This window comes from Meriones unguiculatus, chromosome 5 (genome assembly GCF_030254825.1).
Source record: "Meriones unguiculatus strain TT.TT164.6M chromosome 5, Bangor_MerUng_6.1, whole genome shotgun sequence".
Taxonomy (NCBI): domain Eukaryota; kingdom Metazoa; phylum Chordata; class Mammalia; order Rodentia; family Muridae; genus Meriones; species Meriones unguiculatus.
The window spans coordinates 89,563,139-89,588,444 of NC_083353.1; the positions used below are offsets into that span (position 1 = coordinate 89,563,139).

General features: G+C 41.2%; 1 protein-coding gene across 10 annotated transcripts in view; it reads left to right on the top strand.

Annotated features, from left to right (window-relative positions):
- Nucleotides 1-21,196, top strand: part of Mitf (melanocyte inducing transcription factor) — a 210,034-nt gene extending 188,838 nt beyond the window's left edge. For 7 of the 10 annotated variants that reach the window (XM_060383837.1, XM_060383836.1, XM_060383841.1 and 4 more), the window contains 5 exons: nucleotides 3,262-3,379; nucleotides 5,609-5,683; nucleotides 10,099-10,174; nucleotides 13,421-13,568; nucleotides 17,622-21,196. In XM_060383837.1, coding sequence (XP_060239820.1) covers nucleotides 3,262-3,379; nucleotides 5,609-5,683; nucleotides 10,099-10,174; nucleotides 13,421-13,568; nucleotides 17,622-18,023 — 819 coding nt within the window. In that variant the 3' untranslated portion in view covers nucleotides 18,024-21,196. The remainder of the gene's footprint in view (nucleotides 1-3,261; nucleotides 3,380-5,608; nucleotides 5,684-10,098; nucleotides 10,175-13,420; nucleotides 13,569-17,621) is intronic. The other 3 variants (XM_060383839.1, XM_060383838.1, XM_060383843.1) reach the window with 1 other exon arrangement.
- Nucleotides 21,197-25,306: the final 4,110 nt, after the last annotated feature.

Sequence of the window (25,306 nt, forward strand, 5' to 3'; positions counted from 1 at the left end):
AAGCGATCCTAAGGGAATTGAGGTCTAGAAATAACTGTTCCAAGGGCACAAGGGCCCTCTTGTGCTCTACCAAACAAAGAATAAAAGTCCCCGTTTACTTGTGTTAGCTGTGCAGTGGAGATTCAGAGCCGGACGTAGGCCCCTCCACAAAGACAAACAGAAACATTGTAAAGTGATCACTTACTTGGGAAAATATTCCTTTTGGTGGTGAGAGGCGCCAGTGCACTCAGCTCAGATCATGGCCAGGACAAGGGCAGCGGCACCCTCACTTTGCCCTCACCTGGGCTGATCAGACTGTGGTTCTCTGGGTCCACACCACCCCTTGTGTGTGAAAGTGCAATCTTGCTCAGAGCATGAATGTATGGAATGCCCAGCAAAGATGCAGACTCGCCAAGTAAACACCTGTCTCTTCTTCTCTTAGTCCAGGAGTGTTGTTCTGACCCAGTTATGACTTAACTGTGTCTATGAACAGATTTTTCTAACCTGGAAAGTGAGAACTACGGAGTTTTGGTTTTCTTTTTTCTTTCTTTCCCTTCCCCTCTATTCCTTATTTCTCTTCTCTCCTTCTCTCTCTTCCTTTTCCCCTTTCTTGTTTTTCTCTCTCTCCCCTTCCCCCTTTTCAGTGTACATTCTCTGATGACCTAGAGACTTACTTTTCATTGGCTTATTTGGTTTGAGTTTTTTTTTTGAGACAGGATCTCTTGTAGCCCCTGCTAGGCCTGACCTCCTGATCCTCCTGCCTTAGTTTCAAAGGCTGGACCGCAGGAATGGCCACCATGCCTGTTTTTGAACTTGTACATAACCTCCACCTCTCATTTGTCCCTAATGCATGATCATAGAAACAGAAGTGTATGTTCATATACAGTTTGTATATGAGGACAGAAGGTACACTCGGTTTCTATAATTTAGAGCCACTGGATTAATCTTGTAGCTCATTGTTTCCAATTTTTAAGTTATATTCTTGGTTTATTAATGTTCAGATGGAAGTCCGCCCAAACTAATGATTTGGACTGGATATTTTTAGATTTCAGTTCCTAGGAGCTTTTGTAAGTTTCATCTTTCTGGCCCTTTACAGTGCTCTATGCAAACATGCTAATGCCTCTCCCATCCCCTTACATTGGACAGGAACAAAACCAAACACGCAGAGAGCAAGGCTGACCCGGAGGTGACCTGTTTCTCAATAGAGCCACTCAGAGCAATGACTGCTAATAATCAAGAGTCACCCTTTATCACAGCCTTAGCTGGAAGGCATTGAAATGTGGCCCAAGGGCATTTCAAATTAGCACTGTGTGTATTCACTGGCAGGGCGTAGGTGTGGATATTGTGTTTATGCAGAATCTGTTAGCTGTCCCATCACCAAGCCATGCCCACCCACCTGTCCTGCCTGCCGCCTATCAGAAAGTAGCTTGAACTGTATACAAAGCCCTCCAGCTTTAACTCATGCATGTTTGGAGGCCAGAGGCCAGCATCAGAAGTCTTTCTTAACTAACCCACCTTTTTTTTTTTTTTTTTTAAATTTTTTGAGACATTGTCTCTTATTGAACCCGGACCTTGCCAATTAGGCTAGACTGACTGACTAGCTGCTGGTAAGCTTCAGGGATTCTCCTCTTCCCAATATGTGCCCAGATTTTATATGGGTGTTGGGGATTTGAACTCGAGTCTTTATGCTTGATCACAAGTATTTTATCCACTGAGCCATCTCCCAACCCCCAGATCCAAAACTAAAATTAAAAAAAGGTTCTACAACCATCTAACCAACCACCACCAATCCATCTATCCATCTATCCATCCATGTATCTATCATCTGTCTGTCTATCTGACTATCTACATTGTGTATGTGTGTGTGCATGTGTGTTTATGTACTGTAGCGTGTGGAGGTCAAAGGTGTATTTGGAAGTTAGTATTTGAACTCAGGTTGGCAGGCATGGCAAGTGTCTTTCTCCACTCAGCCATCCATTGAGCCCCAAATCCAAAATATTTTTAGTGTCAACCTGATGCTTTAAATAAAATTTAATCCTTAATTGCATGAGATTGCCTTAAATGGAATTTGATTCCAAATTTCATGAGAAAGGTTGCAGTCCAAAAGCTGGTGAACTAAAAACTATATTTGTATAAAATTTTGTAAAAATTTGTATAAATTTATCTTTTGGCCACGTGTGTATAAGATGTAAATGAAACAAATTAAATTTCATGTTTTTATCTGGGTGTCATTCCCCAAGATAAATAAATACATAAATAAACATTACAACATTATTTTAAAAGAGTAAAAAATTCTAATCCCTTCTGGTCCCAAGGTTTTCAAGTAAAGATAGCTGATCCTGTATACTGAGTGCCGCCTTTGCTGGGTCCCTCTATGTTTAATTACATTTATGTGCTTCCTGAAATGATTTGTCTAACACATACGAGAGAGCATATGATCAGGCAAAGAAGAGGCTAATTGGCGAAGTCCTATTGACGAAGTTATCAAGGAGACGTTTGAAATCGCCTGGAAACGCAAAGGGTCTGTGAAGGAAGTAGTAAGGCATAGCAAACATGTAGACCGTTTTCCAGGGCTTAAGAAGAGGAACTTGTGACTATTGTCCCCAGCTCACTGTGAGGAAATCCATGGCCAATTCGGACATCAATGCAAAAAAAAAGAAGGTGAATTTGCTACTCTAAAACATCCTGCAAGATCCAGAGGAGACAGTACCACTCTAAGGAGTTAGTGAGGCTGAGCATTTCTTTGAGCCCTTTTTAAGCTCTGTAAACTTTTATTAAAGTCTTTGGGCTCCCTCTTGTGGCCCTCTGGAATAATTTCAACCTCAAGGAAGCCAGCTTTTTCTTTTGCCATAAAAATGCTGCTTAAAAAAAAAGGAAAAAAATGCTGTTGCTTTTCTTTATAAAAGAAAGAGAGAAAAATAGGGAGAGGTGAAAAAAGGGAGGAAGAAGAACATGGTTTTGATAGAAGCCACATGTGGAATCCTATTTCATAGGAATAGCCCGTGCGGATGGGACATCTCTCCCTTTGGGCAGCAGGTAACACCTTGTCTCCATGCTTGGAATGCACCTCCCAGACCGAAGTCAGCGTGAGGCCATCCCTTTTTGTTCCCTGTATAAACAGACTGTGTAATTCAGTGTGAATGCTCAGACTTCCCTGTTTTAGAGACGCAGTTCTTTATAACAAAGAGTGTCCTTTCCACAGAGCCTGGAATGGGGTATGGGTTTTATGAGAGAAACTCAGCAGTCGTTCAACAACTCATTGCTCTTCTTGTCTACGTCCAGTTACCTGTCTCTGGAAACTTGATCGACCTCTACAGCAACCAGGGCCTGCCACCCCCAGGCCTTACCATCAGCAACTCTTGTCCAGCCAACCTTCCCAACATAAAGAGGGAGCTCACAGGTACGTACCTTACCCAGCACATATGCCTCTTACTGTGAGAGTCTGCGCTGTTCCTCAGTGGACAACATTATCAACATAGTAGCAATGTTTCCTGTCCAGCTAGCAGATTTGCTTCTAGCGTCTGTGGTGCCTGAGACTGTGCAGTAATTTAATATGCAGTATTGAGATGTCAGGGTGCCAGTTTTCAGTGTTTGCTGGGAGCCTTTGTCTGTGACTGCTGTACCCTTTGGGTTGGGGTTATAGGCAGTGCTCTCCCCTGTAACATGCCCCTCCCCTACCCACTGTATATTTTGCTTGCCAAGCTAAAGGGGATTTGAGTTTGAGGATCCTGCTTTGAACTTTCCATCCGAGCCCTCATTTGGGATCGAGTAAGAATTTATTTCTTACATCTTTAGATGCCTCGTGCTCTTTTCACTGTATCGTGTGTAAGAAATTTATTATAGGAGATATAAATCATAAAATGAAGCCATCAGAATGTTTGCTCTTGAGGCAAGTGTGAAATTACCTATTTTGCCACTTTGTTTGATGCTTTAGGGAAGGCATTTGACCAATAAAACATGACAGAAACTGTATTAGAACCGGCATTCTACCATGGTGAATTTTATGGTCCTTGGCCCAAATTTCTTTTTATTATTTAGTTCTTACCTTTCAGAATTGGAGGCAGGAGTGAGAATATGGGGTATGGATTTGTTGTAAGGATTCTTACCCTATCTGAAGGCATTACTACAAAAACTATTTCAGAAAATTTTGACAGAAGAAAAACAGGGTTTTTTTTGTTTTTTAGAAAGTGTTAATTGGGGTTTAAAAGGTAATTCATTAGTAAGCAAAAACTATCAAGAGTAAAACCATAAAAATTATTAAGGAGCGATGGAAAGTGAAACTTTATGCTCCTATGTGAGAAAAAGAAAGACAGACAATGATTTGGATTGACCACCTGAATGTAGGAAATTCTGATTTTAGTTCCATCTGCATCTGCATACATACATGCACATGTAACTGCAAGTTTCATGCTGACATGGGTACGTTCTGGAAAATAGGTCACATGATTTTATTGTGGTTTGAACTTCACAGAGTGGCTTTACATAAACCAAGAAGGCTGAAATATCATTAAAGGATGCACTATTAATTATATTAATTAATCTACATTCTGTAACTATTTCAGTGCCATGTGACATAGATATTTACATTTATATATAATATATATACATACATTATAGTGTGTTGAATAAATTTGCCTCAGAAGCTATAAGTCTTGCCATTTTGTGGGAAAATCCCTTTACCATATTATTTCAAATGCTACTTTTGAAGGGAAAATGACATGGTATAATAAATCTCAGAATCAAAAACAGTATAATTTTTTTTGGTATTTTTATTTGGTCCTCTCAAGGCAAAATAAAAAGTCACTTGACACCAAACTATCAGAGAAGTTGCTATTCAAATAGGGCTTTTCAAATATAATTGCCAACAAATGCTCCTAGACCCTTTCTGACTTAGGTTTCCATAGACAGACAAGGAGTGAATACACAGTGACTCCTAAGAATTATGATATGATTTGGTTCTAGTAGATGCTGACAGAACTTGGCTCCCCATCCTGGGGGAAAAAATTCTCATCAGCTAGTCAGAGGCCATGGAGAACAGACTGAGAAATATTCCCACTCAGTTTTCATGTCACTGCATTACAAAGGCATAAAAATACTGAAAAGTTATTTGGCCTGAAAATCGAGTTTGACTCTTAATGATAGAATATGCTATGACGAGCTGGAGAGATGGTTCAGTGTTTAAGAGCATCCACATGGTGGCGCACAACCATCTGCAAGTCAGGGCTCAGGTGATTTGATGCCCTCTTCTGGCCACCCTGGGCATTGCAAACACGTGGTACACAGAGACACAAGGAGCCACTTAAGCACACAAAATTAAAAGAAGTAAATCTTTAAAACGACATCAAGTAGTTTCTAACTATTTATTTTATTCCTTTTAGTACTAGAATGTAGCCTTGCTGTGTTGTGGCTAGCTCTCACCTCATCTGGTTTGTGGAAACTGAGTTTTGCAGAGATTTAATATATGTAGCGTAGGAAGAAGCAGAAATCTATGGAAGTAATGACTTGAAAAGTAGTGTTTTCATTAGCTTACCTTGAGCTAAGTTTCAAATGTTCAGAAGACATGCTCTATGATTTACATTGTTGTGCCTCTCACAGTTCCAGTTTCTAATGACTTCATTCACGTGCGCAGCGTGTATTTTCCCCACAGAGTCTGAAGCAAGAGCATTGGCTAAAGAGAGGCAGAAAAAGGACAATCACAACTTGAGTAAGTTTGCTTTATTTACGTCCCTGGCACTCGACCTTAAAGTCAGCGTTCTCCCTGCATCAAAAAGTTGCTTCCAGTAATTTCTCTAGTTGTTAAAGGTACAGTGAGACTATTTCTGAGAGATTTTATTTCAGATCACTCTATCACTCTATCTATCTATCTATCTATCTATCTATCTATCTATCTATCTATCATCTCTCTGTGTATGAAGGGCATAGTGGTAAAGTAACCTCCTCCCCATTTTATAAAGTTTGCCTGTTAATATATTTATTAACAGATTATATAGAGAGAGTCAAGGACAGAGAGAGAAAGAGATTTCTATTTTTGAAGAACCATTTTGTTTGTTTGTGGTTGTAGGTGTGTGTGTGTGTGTGTGTGTGTGTGTGTGAAAAGGGAGTCTTGATCCCAAACTACCCAATTATAAGTACTACTCACACCGGAACTTATTAGCAAAAGGGGATTTGGAAATCACCTTTTCCAATGAGATTTCAAGGTTGAAAAAAGAAGACCAAAAAGAAAGAAGGAACGAAAGAAAGAATAGAAACACATGAGGAGGGCATAGTGGCTAAATTAGTCCCCCAATTTCACGACGTTTATCTGTTTCTCTAAAACATTTTCTAACTTCAGTGCGTTTTTATGAATGGAATTGACTCTTCATAAGATCTTGATGCCTTTTCCTGGGAAAACTTTCTGTTGAAGATACACAGCTAAGGGAGAATATACAGTGAAAGTAAAGACTGGGTTTAGAGGCAGGAAGAAGCATGAGGATTCTCCGTTTGCTTTTTTTTTTTTTTTTCTAAATTTAAGTCTGAGAGCACCAGTCTTATATAGAAACCCTGCTTTGGATTTAAAAGAAGAAAGAAGAGCAGCACTATCCCAACCGTTGTTTTCCCCAGCTTTTTCCCATGCAGCAAGGTGCACTCAGAGAAGGAAAGGAGGCATAGCTTTGCATGCTTCAATACAGCACATCTTAGTACCCATATTCTGCTGCTGCCTTTTGTTTATTTATTTTTTGTTGAACTGTGTGTGCTCAGAACTTGGTATTAATTTCTTAAATGCTGCCACATGGTAGTTATTCTATGTTCTGACTCTTCCGAGCCATCTCACCACTGTGGTTTGGTATTGTTGGCGGTTTTCTCAGATCCACTGTCCTGGAAATGTTATGTTGACGCCCTGTGCACGGAGGGTTTGCATCTCTGTGCTGGGAACTGAGAAATACCCCGGTGAGGGCCCCTTGCCCTGTGTGCTACACACATCAGCTCTGTCCTCCCCACTTTCCATTTCCATTTGAGAAGCTTCCTCGTTGTTCACCTAAACATCTGAGCTTGCAGGTTAGAAATTTCCCTCAGAATCCAAATAATTTTATTTAGAGACAAGTCCTTCTCTCAAAACTCCCTGGAAATAAGATAATGATGTGGTATCAAAGAGCCAAGTAACTGAAAAACAGGAAATGAAGTTGGATCCCAGCAAAGGTGGTGCTGTGTTAGTCCCCACCAGCGCCTTCTCGTTCAAGGTTGTCAGGACATTGCAGATGGGGCTCACCTCTCAGTTGGAGAGCTGTAAAAACAGTCTTCTGGTCTAACTCCTGGGAATTAATGCTTGGGGTCCTGTTGATCTTGACTCAGCCCTCCCTTTCTGGGAGTTAGCTTACGAAAGTACTTGCTGAAACAGGCACGCGAGTGCCTGAATGTATTCAAGTTGTTCTTCCAGCCATGACAAGTTGTCGACTTCCAGTTTGATACCAGGCAATTTTCTATGGGAGTGAATTGGACAGATGGGTTTTCTGCCAGTAGGCGCCTTCAAGTCAGATGTCAGGTGCCACATAGTAATTACCGAGAGGAACAAGAAGGAAATGTTGGCTACCACACCCCATTATGAAAGGAAACGCATTGGGGGGGTGTAACTACTTGGATTTGTGGGTACACAGGCCAACATCTAGAAACCAGTTGCCCCAGGCATGCAGATGCTGGCTATAGAGTTCATTTGACCTTTACCTTCATTCACTTTATGGTGTGTGTTCCTTAAGTTTTATGAAGTCCTAACACTTTTAGAATAACTGTGTAAGAGGCAAATCCTACACGAAAGGTAGATGTGTCATCACTAAATGTTGACAAAGGAAGAACCCAGAGGTGTGCAAGCGAGTGAGAAAAGGCAGGTAGAAAATGTTTTAGTAAAGGTACTGTTGGTGTATTCACTGTGCCAGGCTCATGTGCTTGCCTGGCATGCAATGGTGAAAAGTACTAGGTGGGTAGTAAGTGTTACATTCGGAGTCCTGTGAGAGGATGAAATGGAGCCCAGGAAATATATTATCACAATAGGCTTGAGGGTAGTGGGCCATTTTGAATAGGATGACCTGGGAACTCGCAGAGGTAAATCTGAGTTGCTACCTACAGGAGGAAATGACTCTTTAGGGATCTGAAGGAAGAGTGTTCTAGGCAAAGGAGATCGCTTATGAAGACGGCCAGTGTATATCTGGCATAGACATGGGAATAACAGAGCCAGTGGGGGCAAAGCAGAAAGAACACAGGCGCATTACCAAAGACGATACCGTCACGCTGGAAGAGGAGCAAAAAGTGATATCAGCAAGGCGAGGCCCACCAGGTCCTTGTAGGCTACCTCAAGGACCTGCCTTTTCCTTGGATAAACTAGGACTGGTGGGAGCAGGGCTCAGGGTTGACGTGACCTCACGTAGGATTGACTGGAGTCCCTCCCTCTGACCACATGGTAAAGGACGCAGAGGGCTTGTGGGACTCAGCTGTGTCAGTTTGGATAAGCCAGGCAAGGGATGGCGTTCCATTGCAGGAAATAGCAGAGATTGCTAGGGGACAAGGTCAGGAAATATTTTGATAGCAGAACATATTAGATGATAGATGTGGAAGATGGGAGGAAAATGGTATAGAACTGATTGCAGGGCTCCGGCCTAAATGGTTAGAAAGACGTTGTTACTAATGAGGTATGTTACCATTTCACCTGAGGGAAGGTGAAGTTGAACTGAAAAGAGTGGGAGCCTGTGTCTACAAATCCCTGTAAATCGGCACCACTTGCTGTTATTTAGTATTTTGTTCTTGTTTCTTGTATCTCTAGAACTCCAATAATAGGAATTGGCATTAGATGTCGATATGTATTTATGTGCATCTTTAACCGTTGGAATAATTACTTATCTATGACAAACTGTTACTTATATTGGGAAAACCACGAATGACATCCAGTTATCTACACATGCAGAATACTAGGGGGCCAAATATAAATAAAATATTAGACCTTAACTTATTTGGGATTTATTTGCTAGAATAGATGAATTGAAAACATTTCCTGTGTTTACTAGGTCATTGTCCCCTGAGAACGATAGTCATAGTGGGTGTAGATCACAGGATGAGAATGCTCACAGGATGCGTCATGGTGACATAAATGATGCGTTACCCAGGGTATGACATAAATGATGCGTTACCCCAGTATGGCAGCCATTTGGCGTTTAATGCCTAGAGTATCTGAGTTGTGGTTAGTTCAACCCGGGCTGTGCTGGCCGGGGAGCTGGCCTGGTAAGACTTGCCTAGCCTGTGCAAAGCCCTGGCATTGATCTCCGGCACCACACACAAAAATATGCTGAAGTGTAAAACATTTTGATTTCGAAAGCATAGTGTGAAGAAAGGAATGTGTACCTTCTAATTTAATTTTTTAATATTCATTACCGGTTAAAAATGGTACTGGCTTACACAGAATGGATTTAATGAAATATTAAAGTTAATTTAATGGCTTTCCTTTTTCTAGTGTAACATGGCCACTAAATCATCTAAAATTACATATGTAACTTGTATATTTATTTTTTGCCAGTCCTGGGCTAGAGGAGGAGTTTCTGTAGATCTCATAAGCAAAAATAAATATTTTACTGTTTTAAGTGGTAAAAGGAAATCAAAACAAGAATGATATTTTGTGATCAGAAAAAAAATTACATATAATTCAAATTTCAACATCAAAAGGTATTTCTACTGCTGTACAAGAGCAGGTATGCGCTGCCCAATTTATGCTATTGTTTTTGCTATATTTTTAATTGTGTCATTGCAGATCTGTGCCCATTTTGTCAGTACAAATTTGTTTTCTCTTCAGTTAAACAATGCAGATGTGTCCAGTTTTGATGTGTAACTGAGGATCCAGCCCAGATTTCAGGGTTGTTACAGAATTGTGGGAAATTGCATATCCACGAGCGTTATAAGTGAGGGTACTCAGAAGGCAGCTCATTTCTTCTTAAAGTTCATTACCCTTCAGCACCCCAAAGTAAGAGAAGCGCAGGGGGACGTAGGCTCAAGTTTACATTGTCCTGGCTGGTGGAGCCGGTGTGCACATGCCTTTAATGAGATGTGCTGAACGCGTGTGTGCCGCTGTTACTAATGGCCCTTTCCCATGCTCTTTTCTTGAAGTTGAACGAAGAAGAAGATTTAACATAAATGACCGCATTAAAGAACTAGGTACTTTGATTCCCAAGTCAAATGATCCGTGAGTACAATTGCATGTTAATCTGCATCATATATTTTCACACCTTTCCATTTTCTCATATGTTGCAAAATATGTTCTTAGAGAAATTAAAGGACTCTCCCTCCCCTTTTGCTTCCTTTCCTAAGTATTTTCTTTGGTTAATTTAACCAAACTAAAAATTTAAGAGAAATGTGCTGAATTGTACAAGGATTGTTGGAACTGAGGTGGTTAGCTTTCAGTCTGAGGAACAGGGTTTATGGGAATCGGAGAATTCAGCAGAAAATGTTGAGCTTGGGGCCGGGAGAGGAAGGACTTTAAGGGCCATACATATCAGATCCCAAGAGCTGTTAAGGCAAGCTGTGTGGGGGGGGTGTGAACCTTCACTCTGTAGCATCACTAAGCGGGCACTGATGAGCAGATACTGGAAGCATCAAGCTCAGTGAGACTGGGAAGACAAGGATCAAATGTTCTTATGAAAACTTGCATATTCTCTGTGTGTCTTACCAATCCAGGGGGAAAAAGAAAAAAAGCAATGGTTAATCCTCTAATGAACTACACGTCAGCTGATCTGTGTTTCAGCGTTTGGTCCTCCCCCGCCTCCTTTCTCAGAGATAACAGCTAACAGATAATTTCCAAGTCTTTCCTACCACGTTATCTGCCACGTCAGCAAACTGGTCAACAAATACACAATTTTTATCCATTAGATATTGGCCCATTTGAGGTAAAGGGCTGGGGATGTATATATTTTAATGGCCCCCACAGGCATTCTATGAAATTAGCCTTTGAATATGACCTTTTAGCTATCTAATAAAAAGTAAAGATGCAATCAAGCATTATTCATGCAAGGCTTATTAAATTCACGAGTCACATTATTGTCGGGGAATTTGTAGCAAAATAAAATAAAACCATTACCTATTGTGAGGTGGTTTTGATAAATGGGCAGCAGTTTCGTTTTCTAACTCTTTGCTTTCCCAGGCTTCAAGGAGAGGCATTTTCAAGCTGGAAACGTCCAGGGTCTCAGTTGTGCTGCACAAATTTATCCTCCTAAAGGCTATGACCTTCATTTCTTATAGTCAGTCTTGCATGATAGTTGAAATTGAATTCCCATTTCCTGTTCTTTCTCCCCTTTTTAGCATATTTTTTTGAAATTGAAGCCTGGGAATCTCTTCAGTCATTATGAAATTATAGGGCCCCACAGGAAGCTTGGATGTACATGTCCCTTGTAGTAGAATGCTTACATGTTTACAGCTTGAGCCAATAGGGAGCTTGCATGGTAGACATTGTCTTAAGATAAAACAGACTGTAATATGGATAGTGGTTTTTCCAAACCAGGTATCCAGAGTGTGCCTTGGATCTGAAATAGAGACACACATTACCTGATTAGTTCCCGTGCATGCTTGTTCCTTCCCCCAGATCGAGTGTATTTTGGTTGGTTTTATATATTTGGGGAATATATATACTTCTGCATGAAAAAAAAGATTCCTCTAAATTACCTAAAACACAATATTTGAATCTATGGTAGCCAAGAAACACAATTGAGTCTCACCCCACTGCCAGATAACTGAGAGAAATACTTCTTGAGAACAGAGTGGCTAGCAGCTTGGCTTGAAAAGCCCAGCTCCAGCTACTCACGTTGGTGGCCTGTGTGAAGCCCTCTCCATTACAGGTGTGTTTCTGGCTGGCTGACACAGCTTCTGTGACTTTGATTTTTAGTCTTGACAGTTGGTCCCTGTGCTCACTCTTGGTGACTTGGGACACCTCCCTGGGCTGCCATTTTTGATGCTCAGACACTAAGGACCCACTCCAGAGACTCCTGGGAGCTGTAGCTATCCTTCTCCTTGGAGAATGCCTATTTTGTTCTCCAACCAACCCATCTGAGGATAGGTTACTAGGTGCCTTGTTTCAGTGGCCCGCCACTCACCTATTCCACAGGACACTTCTGCTCTTAGTCGCTGTAGATGATGGGGTTCATGGTTCTGCTTATACCCAGATAGATTCTGATTTTATCATCATCATTGTCATCACTGTGTTGAAGATTGTCTAAAAAAGGGATTGGGAAGATTATTTCCATAAATTCAGTTCATTTTTCATTGTTTGTTCTGAGGTAGTCTAAGATTTTTTTTTATTTTTTTTTTTTAGTATAACTTTGTCCTACTTTGCTTTCCATTGTTGTGATAACACCTCGAGCAAAAGCATCCTGTTAGGGAAGGGTTTTATTTGGCTTTCATGTTCTAATCATAGTCCATCATTGATATAACTCAAGACAGGAATGTGGAATCAGGAAATAAAACAGAGGGATACAGAAATGCTGCTTAGCGGCTTGCTCCAGAAAGCCTGCTCAGCCTGCTTTCTAATATTTTCCAGGACCACCTTCCCAGGAATGTCATAGCTCACATAGTCTGGGCCCTCCCACATCCATCATGATCAAGAAAATGTCCTGACAGGCTTGTTTACAGGCCAATCTGAGGAAGGCACTTTCTCAGTTGATATCTCCTCTCCCCAGATGACCCTAGCTTCTGTTGAGTTGACCAAAACCTAACCGGCATGGTGTTTATCCGCATGTAGTACATTGGAACCACAATGATGAAACTGAAAGTCACACTTTTGGTCGCTGTTGAGGTTGGAAGTCCAGGGCGGTATCTCCTCAGGTCTCTAACCATGGCAGCTGCAACTGATGTGTTGAACTCTGAACACAGCACTTGTTTCAGTATTGAGTAGTATTCTCAGGTTCATGTACAGCAGCTCATCTCCTTTGAGTTAGTCCCTCACCTACAAGGCTGCTCGCATGAGAAAATGGGCACACAGAGGGGTTAGGTGACGGCCATGGTAATTCCTGAGAAAAATTCAAGATTGGTATTTTTCACACCTCAGACAAGCGTTGGGGTCTCATGGGACTTTGGTTGTTCCTCTTATCCTGTCCCAGCGAGTAAACCTTTATAGTCCTAGATATATACAACTGTTTAAGGCAGTTTACAAATAAGATTTGGTAGTCCTCACACACAAATACTTGATTTCACCTGGCGAGGGGTCTGTGCTCTAGATGGAATTCTCCTGTCTGGTTTCAGCACAATGTCTCCTCCTTGTAAAATGTGTTCATCTGGAGGAAGTAAGATAATGTATACCAAATGAGTGACCAGTGCAGGGTGAACGCTTAATGAGTTTTAGCCATGACCTGTGTGCAGTTGCTACTCCAGCTGGACTTCGAATACTGAATTTTCTTTGAACTCCAATTCCTAAAAGGGTCCATTGTCCTCCATCTCATCACAGGGACATGCGGTGGAACAAGGGAACCATTCTGAAGGCCTCCGTGGACTACATCCGGAAGTTGCAACGGGAACAGCAACGTGCTAAGGACCTTGAAAACCGACAGAAGAAGCTGGAACACGCAAACCGGCACCTGCTGCTCAGAGTACAGGTATCTGCCGTGTGCCACGTAAAGTGATGTCAGGACAAGAGGAGGGACAGTGTAGTGAGTCCTGGGAGCTGGAGAGATGGTCTTAATATAGGTGGTCCTTCTTGTGTAGGTCGCGTGTTTGTGAGTTTGCCTCCTGGTGAAACAGTATTGGTAACTCCAAATTAATATTGATGGCGCTTTCACGGTCACTCTTGGACATGTGCAGAGTGGCAAATTCGAGTTGCCTGCAGGCTCTTTTCCAGAAGGCTGAGTACCCAGGTCAAGGTCGTTCTGTAGCTGCCCTCTGAATTATAGCCTGTTAAGTGTCTTGTCTTCTGTCTTCCACCGTGTTGTCAGTTTGGTTTCATCTTTCTGTGGCCCCCAAGCATCATAAGAAGGTTACGATGTGCTGTCTGGGTATCAGAAAGGCCTCACCCAGGCAGAAGTTAGTAGTCCTGGATGGATGTTCAGTGCAAATGAATCTACCCTGCATTATGCTTTAAGATGTACATCATGGTCATTAAACACCATCTTCCCGGTGCTTCTCACACTTCACGTCTCCCCGACGGTAACAACATGATTGCTACCGCTTCGGTGATCTTCAGCCAAGGGGCCAGAAGGCAAAAGGTGGCCATCATCTAGGACTGGGCTTTAGAATCCAGGAGGTTAAACAGAGACTAAATATAATATGAACATCTTTCTCTCCCCTCCTCTCCTCCTCTCTTTTTTTAATTTGTTGCCTTTTATGTTGCATCCCTTCTATAGAATGACCTTCGGTATTTAATACCTGGTCCTTAGTGTATCTGTTTATAAAGTAGCTTATGCTACTCCCTTATTAAACTATTAAAATAATAGTATGTTTTTCCAAAGAGAAGCCAAGTTTTGTTTTGTATTGAGGTTCAAAACTCACACATTCGTATTAAATATGAATGTTGTGAAATACGGGCCTTGGCAATTCCATGGCAAACCCCCCTGACTTTCTTCTGTTGACTGTGAGGCTGGCTCCAGCACTCATGCACTATTGTAGGGAGCATCACTAATTAGGCAAGCTCTACAGTGCCTGCCTCAGCGCCTCAGAGCTCTGCATGAGATTTAACAGCTTTTTTAGACACAGGAGCAACTGTTTGAATCTGTTGATAAACACTTGTAGTTAAACAACAAAGGGCACGGGAAGATGCTTGCATCTCCTTGAGCTAACTTCTTTGCCTGTGTTTTGAAAAGGCAGGCTGCACTGCTCTTCATGACGGTCGGTGGAGGGTTCCGAGAGCCCGTGTTTTCAGCCAAGGCTTGGGGCCTTCCCTTCATTTCCAGCCTAAGTGGTGCATGCAGAAACCTTCATGGGAGAAAGAGCAGGAAGCCTTATTCTCAGGGGAATTGTTGTTTTACTAAATAGCCCAGGGCTTCAGCACGCGGCCTGGAGAGGCTCGTTTCTGGAGCTGGTCTAAAGGAACGGGCAAGCATTGGCGTGGTATCTCATGCTTCTGTGTCTCTCACTCGTATTGCTCCCTGAGTAGGAGCTCACAGAGCCAAGAGTTGTACCACAGACCAACCGTGGCTATCCCCATGCTCGTGCGCCAAGTTGAGAGACCAAGCCACACGCAAAGTGCCTTTCCTCTCTGATGACTCAGAGGACAACATTTCCCATCTACGTTTTATTTTAACTTGTTATTGTTTCACAAACATGGGAGAGTATTAACACATGGAAGGAAAATTAGGCACCAGTAGGAATCCCTGTTGTTCATTTTAGGAATGTGGGTGATTCATCAAAAGCTAAGAGGGGGAGCATAGTTCCAAGGCATCTTAAAATGGGGTCTAAGAAATCACAGACCTAAGTGTGTCAGTCCGCTAGTACCTCTGTGACAGCAGGCCACTGAGTGGCAGGGGTTAAATAACAGGAATTGGCTTTCTTGCTGCTTTGGAGGTTGTCAGTCCCGGGCACTCAGACCTGTCAGCAAGCTGGGCTTCATTTACTTCATCGACTCGTCAAAGCTCCCGTGCGCCGGTCTCCTCATAGTTTGAGGTCCTGGAGCTGGGGCTTCCGTGTCTTCATTTAGGAGCCCAGTTCAGCCCCTGATAAGAAAGTGCACGTGGTAAGAAAGTATTCATGTTACAGATGAGCACTTGCCAAATTAAAAAAAAAAAAATAACGATTTCCCTTTGCCAGGGTGAGGTGTGTTAGATTTCCTGAAGCCCTGCTTGCTTGTGTGGGACCTGGAGAGTATTTGCATTCACCCCCTAAACTGTACTTCACGGCACCATTGGTGTCTTAGTAACTTCTTCATTCCATCTGGAACCCAGAAGAAATACCTGCCGTTTCAGTCACACCCAAACAATGTCTTGAGCATTTATGTCTTAACAGCTTTCTGATGGTTTGAAGGAAATGAGTATAACTGAAAAATAAGCATTTTGTTTGATTTTTTTTCGGACCCCAACCCTTACTAAGTTAATTACTAATATACAGTGCTTCCACACACCGTACAGTTTATGGAAATCTTGGGGTGGGATGAGGTAAGCCGCCCTCGCCTCCCATTCCATGCCAAGGCTCATGAGGTCCTTGTCACTATAGCCTCTCCAGTAGCCCATTTGGCAGTGCTATGAGGCAACCAAAAAGTGTGTACATGCATGGCCACCCTGGAAGTGGGGAGCTGTGCTCCTGAAAAGTATGGAGCACATTCATGTGGAAACTGGGGATTGAAATATGTGTAGCACACTCGCCCTGAAACTGGGGACTGAAAAGTATCTAGCACAGTCTCCCTGAAAATGGGGATGGAAATATGTGTAGCACACTTATGTTGAAGCCGAGCACAAATAAATAAATAAATAAATAAATATAAAAATAAAAATGTGTAGCACACACATGTAGAATCAGGAGACTCTGGGATTTGATAGTTGAGAAAATCATTTCCCTTGAAATCTTAAAATATCTCCTAATCAGTTTATATACCATTGTATTACTAGTTACTCGATTTTGTATTTCTATTAGCTCTCATTTTACATTTTTTTATTAGCATATATACCTTGTACAAAAAGCTGGCATTTCCATACATATATATATCATGGACTTTGCTCAGTTATATACCATTTCCCCATTAACTTCTCTTGGCCCGCCCAGCTTCCTTTCATTGGCCCCCTTTATCCTTTCCTGAGTAACCCTTTTACTTCCATGTCTTACCCGTATAAACTCTTAAAAATCTAAATTCCACATATGAGAGCAAACGCACTATTTGCCAGAGTTTGTCTTACTTTATTACACTCAGTGATCTCCCGTTGCATTCACTTTCCTGCAAATGATTTCAGTGTTTCTTGAGAGCTGAAGAAAGCTCTTCTGGGTAGGTGTACCGCATTTTCTTGACCAGCTCATCTGTTGATGAACATCCAGGTTGACTGCATCCTGGCCACTGTGAACAGCACAGCGATAGACACGGATGTGCAAGCATCTCTGTGTTGCGCTGACTTAGAGTCCCTGGACAGTAACTAAGGATATGATTGGGGAGCCATGGGTAGTTCTGGTTTTAGTGCTTTGAAGAATGTCCACGTTGACTGCTACAGTAGCTGCATCCGTTTACATTTCTACCTGTAGGTGGTTTTTGTTTCGTCTTTTGATGATGGCCTGTCTGACTTGGGTGCTTATCCTTGTCTTAATCATTAACATCTGTAAGAGAGTGTTTCCATTTGCAATGGGTTTCCTATACTACCAATGCCATCTGTCTTATACTTTGGGAAGATTTTATTTTTGAAATTTACTTTGACAACGTATACCCAGGTCTGGTGTTTTAAAAATAGAAAATAGACTTCAGCTATTAAGCAGTCTCAGGTTCACAACACCATACAATGCAAGACAGCTCCACACGTCATCCGACCATGCAGCCCCTCCGATCATAGAGCATGGGCACCACAGTGGCCCCTTTGTTAGAACTGGCTTCTCCTTATCCTCCAAAGCCTCAGGTAGAGACGCTCACGGTGACATGCATTCCGTGCGTGGCGGCCCCTAACACCAGCCTGCCTGGTTTCGCTGCGTGAAAGGCGGCTGTGAGCACGTGCCTGCCTAACCCTCTCACTTTGACTTTATCGTAGGAGCTCGAGATGCAGGCTAGAGCGCATGGACTTTCCCTTCTCCCATCCACGGGTCTCTGCTCGCCTGATCTGGTGAACCGGATCATTAAGCAAGAACCGGTTCTCGAGAACTGCAGCCAGGAACTTGTGCAGCACCAGGCAGACCTGACGTGTACGACGACCCTGGATCTCACGGACGGTACCATCACCTTCACCAACAACCTCGGCACTATGCCGGAGAGCAGCCCAGCCTACAGCATCCCCAGGAAGATGGGCTCCAACTTGGAAGACATCCTGATGGACGATGCCCTCTCGCCTGTTGGTGTCACCGACCCACTGCTGTCCTCAGTGTCCCCAGGAGCTTCGAAAACGAGCAGCCGGAGGAGCAGTATGAGCGCAGAGGAAACAGAGCATGCGTGTTAGCAAGCCTGCCTCGCTCCGCCTGTGCACGAACTGCTCCCTCTCTTCCTCGATAGACTTCATAATTTCCCTGAAGAGGTTTTCTTGATAATTTTCCTTTAATATGAATTTTTCGTGCTTTATCAGTAGCCCAGGATATATTTTATTTTTAGAATTTTGTGAGCCAGACTTGTATATTCTGTTTTACAGCTACAAAGGCCTCCGAAGTATTGTACCATCAGCGTGCAGTATCTGTGAACTGATTTCTCGAAGCGTGAGTTTTCTGAGCAAGGGGATTTTTGCTTCAGAGAAGTGTCTGTCCGTTTTCATTCAGGGGAAAACTTGGTGTGATCTGCCTGTCTGTGACCTCCTTGGAAATTTAACACGTAAAGTTCAATTACAAGAATGTAAAGCAACCAAAAGAAGAAAACAAAGAAGATGATGATTCAGAAAAAAAAGTGGAAAGATATCCAAGCCTTTTCCGCTTTATAAATGAGTCGATTCCCTGGTACCGCCTTAAAGACACAGCGCCATCCCGGCGCCTCTTAGTCTTTGTGCCGGAAACTACTTTAAAAAAAAAAAGAATATATTATGTAAAGACAAATATTGCAGTCATTTTCATGAGGATTGTCTGGTTAGAGAATGCTAACCCAAACTGAAGGAAGTTATTAGACCAAGGCGTGAAACAGAGGGTCCGACCTGCTGGCTTGTATTGGGTGCAGTTGTAGTTTTCCTCATAATAAGTGTGATTCAATTTTTCATGAGATGTGCAGGTTTTTGGTTTTTTTTTTTTTTAAGTTTTTTGAAACGGAAATGAATGTCCTCTTTGAGTAAAATATTGAGGAGCACCGGAAGTTTGTTTCACTTTTTTTTTTTTTTCAGTTTTGCTTTTGATAAAGACAACCAAACTGGGCACATTTCTAATTGGCTTTACTACTTTTATTTCTAAATTATGTTTTCACCATTTTGATTGTATATATTCTTTATTATCATCATTTTTTTCAATGTTTGTATTAATTTTTAAGAACATGCATCTTGAAATGGTGAGTTTTCGATATTTTTACAACTCACCGGTGGTTCTCCGCATTCTTTGTACACCCACGAAAGACTACTTTTTCGCAAGGTCTTGTGTTCAAAGAGAGCTTTGCAAATATTTTGTATATTCCAGTATCACTTGAAACTGTTTTTCAACACATTTAAGGTATAGTATTAATAGGTTAAAAACCAGGCTTTCTAGAAAAAAAAAAACTTACATATGCATTTCTAGAGTATGAAAATAATTATATTCTTGATGATTGATAACCATAGCATTTACCATGCCCGTGACGGTCATATAAATTGGGATTTATTTCAACAAACTGACTGGATTCTTTTTAAAGAGAAAAGATAAATACTGTATTGGCAAAAATACTTGATAACAACATTTTAACAAAGTGGCAGCGTTGTAAAGTTAGTTTCCGTGCATTATGTACTTGCATAGCCCTATGCAATAACCGTAGAGTTACATGTATCAAGTCTAGCTGTTTTATACAGATGATATATAGTGTTACAAGCCAGGCTGTTGAATGGAATTTCTCAGTAGCAGCCTATGATTGAATAGTGAGTGGCATAAAGCATATCCTTTCAGAATGAAGTGCCTTAAAAAAAAAAAAATCTCAGCAGTCTTTTTTGGACCAGCACTGACTGAACTGTAAAGGAAGAGAAAGTTTCAAGATGGTGTCTGGAGTGAAGAAGGAAGATGTAGCCTGGTGCTTCTGTAGACATTCTAAGAGCTTCCAATTTCCCTTCAGATATTTTTAATATGAAATCTATTTTACTGACAGTGCCAAATTCTTTCATCAGGAAACCTTTTTCAGGAGGTTTTTTTTTTTTTTTAAGTGTTTAAATGTCAAATGTGAATTGGTGACGGGTGATGGAGAGATCCAAGAGGAGTGATTGTCAGATGTATGAATGGATGGCCTTGGTGAGAGTCGTCAAGTGTGCGGTCCCTGTGCATGTTGGGTAATTCAGATCCTTGGAAACACTGATGATGCTATCCAGTCTTGTAGCTTTATTACTTAAGGGGGTAGGGAAAATAAGTTCCCATTCTTTCGACTCCCTTAAGTGTGTGACTCTTTTCCTAGAATAGAAATGCAAATGTGCATGAACAGATAATTGTACCATAGTGTTCACCGATACAATCATAGCATTGTCTGTTTTTCTCTTCATATTTATGTGGGGGGAGAGGGCTGGCTGCCGAAGCTGAAGATCGTGATGCTATGATGCTAGTTTTTCTTAGCTAAAAATTCTGACTTTTTTTCTTCGTTTTAAATCATTGAACAAGGTTTTACATGGCTGACAAACTTACGGCTGAGTGACCATGGCTGAGCCGGAGCAACTTTTCTAGAAAGCTTTGCTGAGAGAAAGTGTGTATGGCATATTGCATCACTCCCCTGATTTGTAGCCCCTGGGCTCGCCATCGCTGACTTCCCTAGCGCTCTCTTCCTCAGATACAGCTGCCTGGAGAGGGAGGCGTGCCCTTCAGAGGTGGCAACATGGGGGTGGTTTTATTTCTTTCTTTTGTGCCAGCCAGAATGTGGATTCTTTCAGGGACTGGTTAAGCCAATAGGCAGTGTGTTCACCCACTGTTTTTAAGGAGAGAACGATCATGCTACTCCCTCACCCCTGGGTGCAGAACTGTGACTCAGGGTTGGACCTCCATTTGGAGAGCTCAAAATACCAAAATTATCCGCCTGCCTCCGGGTAAGGTAATGGAAATACCAAACCTTCTGACTTTGCCAAAAAAACTACACAACCAATCTGGTCATATCCAGAGCATGACACAGTTCAGTCTGGTTGTTTGTAAACAATAAAGCAATAAGAACAAACAAAATACATAGGACATTAAAAGTTATAAACAAAGCACAAAGGAATGCACTTATTAATATTTTTGAAAAATGCACTGGGGAGAAGTTGATATTGATAATAGTATATAAAAAAAAAAAAGACAACAACAAGCCGACGTCTTGACGAAGACAGCAAATGACTGTCTCTTGCGGACACTTGCTACTGTAATGTTAATAACAGCCCCCACTGTTGGGTGCAACAGTACTTTCTGTATGGTCCACAGCACTGTATATTATGATTGATATTAATGTATCCAATGAAATAATTGAACTGTTGTTCTTCATAGCCTCATTAAAGCATTTGGTTTTTCACATCGTGTTGACCAGTGGTGTGTGGTTACTGCCCGTTTTGACTGGTGTCTACCTCCTCAGAACAATGGCGGCACACATTTTCCCTCTCTGCTCATGAATAAGAAATTACCAGGAAAGTGTAATTGCTAGCAGCGCTTTGTTTAGTTTAAATGTCACTCGAAGATGGTACTTTTTTGGTTCGAAACATTTTTGATTACTTTATGACTTACTCTCAAATGAGCTATAATTATGTAGCATTCCCCCCCCCCGTTCTGAATTTGGGGAGTCTCTGAACTCCCAGAAGCCAGGAATCCACTTTAGATATAAGGGGTTTATGTAAAATATTTCAGTGAGAGGTGACTTTATTAAAGAGGAGAGAAATTGTCAGAGAAACCTTTGCATATTTACTGAAAAGATCCTGGGTTTTTAAAATACAAATTTATAATAATGAATACTTAATATACCCAGCCCGCCAGCTCCTTTTTAAAAAAATGCAGTACTTATGAATCATTTGATAAATGTTAGATTTGAATTGGGAAGTGTCAGACAGAACAGGTCTTTATTCCCCAGCCAGACCTTAAACTTCTACCCTTAACAAAAAAAAAAAAAAATCTGCTTAGACCTCTGGAGAACTGGAGAAGACACCAGAAACTTGCTGTAATGCTTATGATCCAACTGTCGGCTCTGTCTTAAGCTTAATTTTTCTCAAATTGTAATATACAGTAATTGAGGCCTTTCTTTTTCAGAATTATTTGAATTATTTATATTTCCATAGAAATATGACTGTATGATGTCTAGAAAATGTATGTGCAAAAATAGGAAGATCCCGCCTGATCAAGACAATTTTCTAAGCAAAAGGTAAGTTGAAAGTCGGGGCTTTTGATCTCTGGAGGGGTGGCAGCTGTACTCGACTTCGGTTTTTGCTTCTTGTTGGTCTATCGACTGTCACCTTTGGAGCACATAAAGTCTTAATATAGAGTTACACACACACATTCCAGCACTATTACCAGTTTTTTAGACATTCACATGTTCCTTGAATGGCTTTTCGGCTTTATTTAATTTTATTAATTTATTTTACTTTATTTATTTTTTTGAGATGGAATATGAAGGCCAGGCTGACCTCAGACTTGCTATGCAGCCAAGAATGACCTTGACCTTCTTCTCTTCCTACCTTTTCCCTTGTGTGTGCTAGGATCTCAGATGGGTGCTACTGCACCCAGGTTTTATGGTGTTGGGGATTGCACTTTGGGCTTTTCGCATACTAGATAAATGCTCTGCCAACTGAGCTATATCCCCAGCTGTTAGTTGATTTTATTTTATATCCACAGACATGACCTTAGTAACATGGGCGGTCCAGTTAAAAAGCTGTTCATCTGCTCACTGAAATACATGCCTTAGATTTCAGCTATGCAGGAGACTGACCCATGCGGTCTTTCAAGTTCAAAGCCAGCCTGCACATTCTAAATCCACAAAATGACAAAGTGGGGCTCCCCATTCAACTTCTTGCCATTGAAATTTTTTGGCCTTTTCTAACTACATGGTTTTGAGCAAGTTATTTATCTTCCCAATGTCTCCATTCTGTTCACTGGCGATAATAAGAGCCCACATGTGGTGGTCTTGTGAAGCCCAATGAAATATATCTGAATTTTTGTTTGGTGGCACAAGAGAATATTCAGTAAATAGCAGATGTGCTTCTACTATCTTAATAATTTTCTTTATTAATGTGGAAAACATATTCAGGCTATTTAAAATCGCCCTGTGTGTAAGCAGTGGCTAGAAAAATGGTGCACGGTGACACAGGTCAGGATTTGTGTGAAGCTGGGCGGTATTGCCACATTTAGCAAACAGAACTCTTAGTTCAGGCTCTAGTCATGATGAGAATTGTGTGAATGGACAAAGCAACAGGAGACAGGCACAGGCTGCTCAAGAAGGGGCATTGTGCTCTCTCTAGGTGCTGGTGTCAGAATGTTCTAGAGAATTAGTAAGAAACCCAAGATCCTCCAAATCTACATGAGCAACGCTTGTATAAACTCACAGAGACTAGGCAGACTGACAGGAACTGCACAGGTCTACACCAGGTCCTCTGTGTATATACTATGACTTCCAGTTCAGTGTTTTTATGGGACTGCTGAGTGTATGAACGAATGGCTCCCTGATTCTTGTGCCTCCTTTTGGACTCCTTTCCTCCTGTTGTTTTGTCTTCTTCAACTTCAATGTGATGTTTTATTTTGTTATATTGTATTATCTCTTAGAAGCCTGTTCCTTTCTAATGAGAGACAGAAGAGACAGAAAGGAAGTGGATCTGGATGGGAGGGGATGTTGGAGAGGTACAGGGAGGGAAAAAACACCATCAGGATATAATTTTATGTGGCAAAAGAATCTATTTAATAAGAGAAAAGAAGAAAAGAAAGAGACTCAACTCATGCCATTTAAAAACAGCCTCAATACCAATGACCTAAATTTGAAATTGCATCAAACTTGTGTATTCTGTAGGTACACTTTTGCCAGGAGAATAATTATATCACTTTCTGATGATAAGCCCTGCTCAGAGCTGGGCTCTATCACATGCCTTAGAGAATTAAGTGTGGTAATCCCCTGTGATGTGTGCCGATGTTATGTAGCAGAAAGTGGTATCTTGACTAGAACCTGTCTGCTCCATTTCCTGTTGATATTAAAATGGGTTTTCAGGGTTTTATTTTTTGATTGTGCTTATATTCAATGACTTCTTTAAACATCAGCTAAGAAGCTAATCTTCATAATCCAGCCAACAGAGATATACCTTAAAAATTGCCCTGTTTTTATTGTTCTGTGTATGCCAAGATTTAATGCATAGCCAAGTAGTTAAGTAGAGAAGCTCATTTAAGAAAAGTGATGTGAGTTGGCTTCTATTATGTTTGAAGATTCTCCGCTGCCATATCTGAGGCTCATGTCTTCCTCCATACTAGCTGCATGTCTTCCTCCATACTAGCACAGGTATACAATACACATCCATACAGAGGCTAAGTGAAGAGACCTCCATTATCCCAATAGTCTCAAGAGGCATATAACAAAATATAAGTAGTTAAACAAAATGAAGCATGCAGTCATCATATTAAGATTGTCAATGATCTGTATGTGCATAAAATTTAAGCATAACTAATCATATTTGTGTTCAATATTTATCAGTCTTTTGATCCTATAACCTATAGCAGATATGGTGGCAAGTGATAAAAGCCTATACAAAATCAAATACATTTCAGCAACATGTCTAAATGGGAAAGACAGTTTGCTTTCTGAAAATTTGCATTTTAAACTTCTAATTTTGGAGTCAGTTGAAGATATATTCAAATGGGTGCAATTGTCACTCAAAACTCCTTATATATTATTCAGACAGCAAAATCTGTGGAGATAGAAACCACTAAAGTAGAGTTCCCAAACTTTGCTTTATAGAGCTAGTTCTGCAAGCTGTTCCCAAAGTTGCTTTGAGGAATGGGGGGTCTGGAGGTGGGGTTGTATGGAGGGGTGTGAAACGCTATAGTTAATCTTGAGAAAGTTAACTTTGGGAAATGCTGGGCTAAGCAAATTTGAGCAGATTATCTCTAACTGCAAGACTTCTCACATTCTAAAATATGTTAACGTGCCTTGAGAGCTTTCAAGACCCGGAATAGTATTCAATGTCTCCCAGTTGGCCAGTGGAGAGAGGGAGCTAGAGACAGTCAGAGAGACAGCTAGAACGAGATACCTGCTAATGACTGCAAAGAATAGTATGATGAGGTGCATAAACTGGATAGGAGTTGTATGGTGGTGATGAAGATGATTCCTTCCATTTGCTTAAGACACGTATGCTTGGATTTAATTGTGATTCTTCAGTAGAAACCACTGTCACTAGAAATTAAGTACTTCTAAAAGAACAAATTCATACTGACCATCATCTCAAATGAAATAATACAATTTTGTTAAAGAACTTTTGCCATTTAAAAGTAATATATTAAGAAAATAATGTTTTCATTTTCAAAATAGCAATTTTGCTTGCACACAGGCCCAAGGCCTTCTAGGAATGAAAACAACAAAACCAACACCAAAAATTATTTCTAGTGTGTTTCTCTTAGCACTTTAAACATGAGCAAATGATAGTGGAAACATACAGTAAAG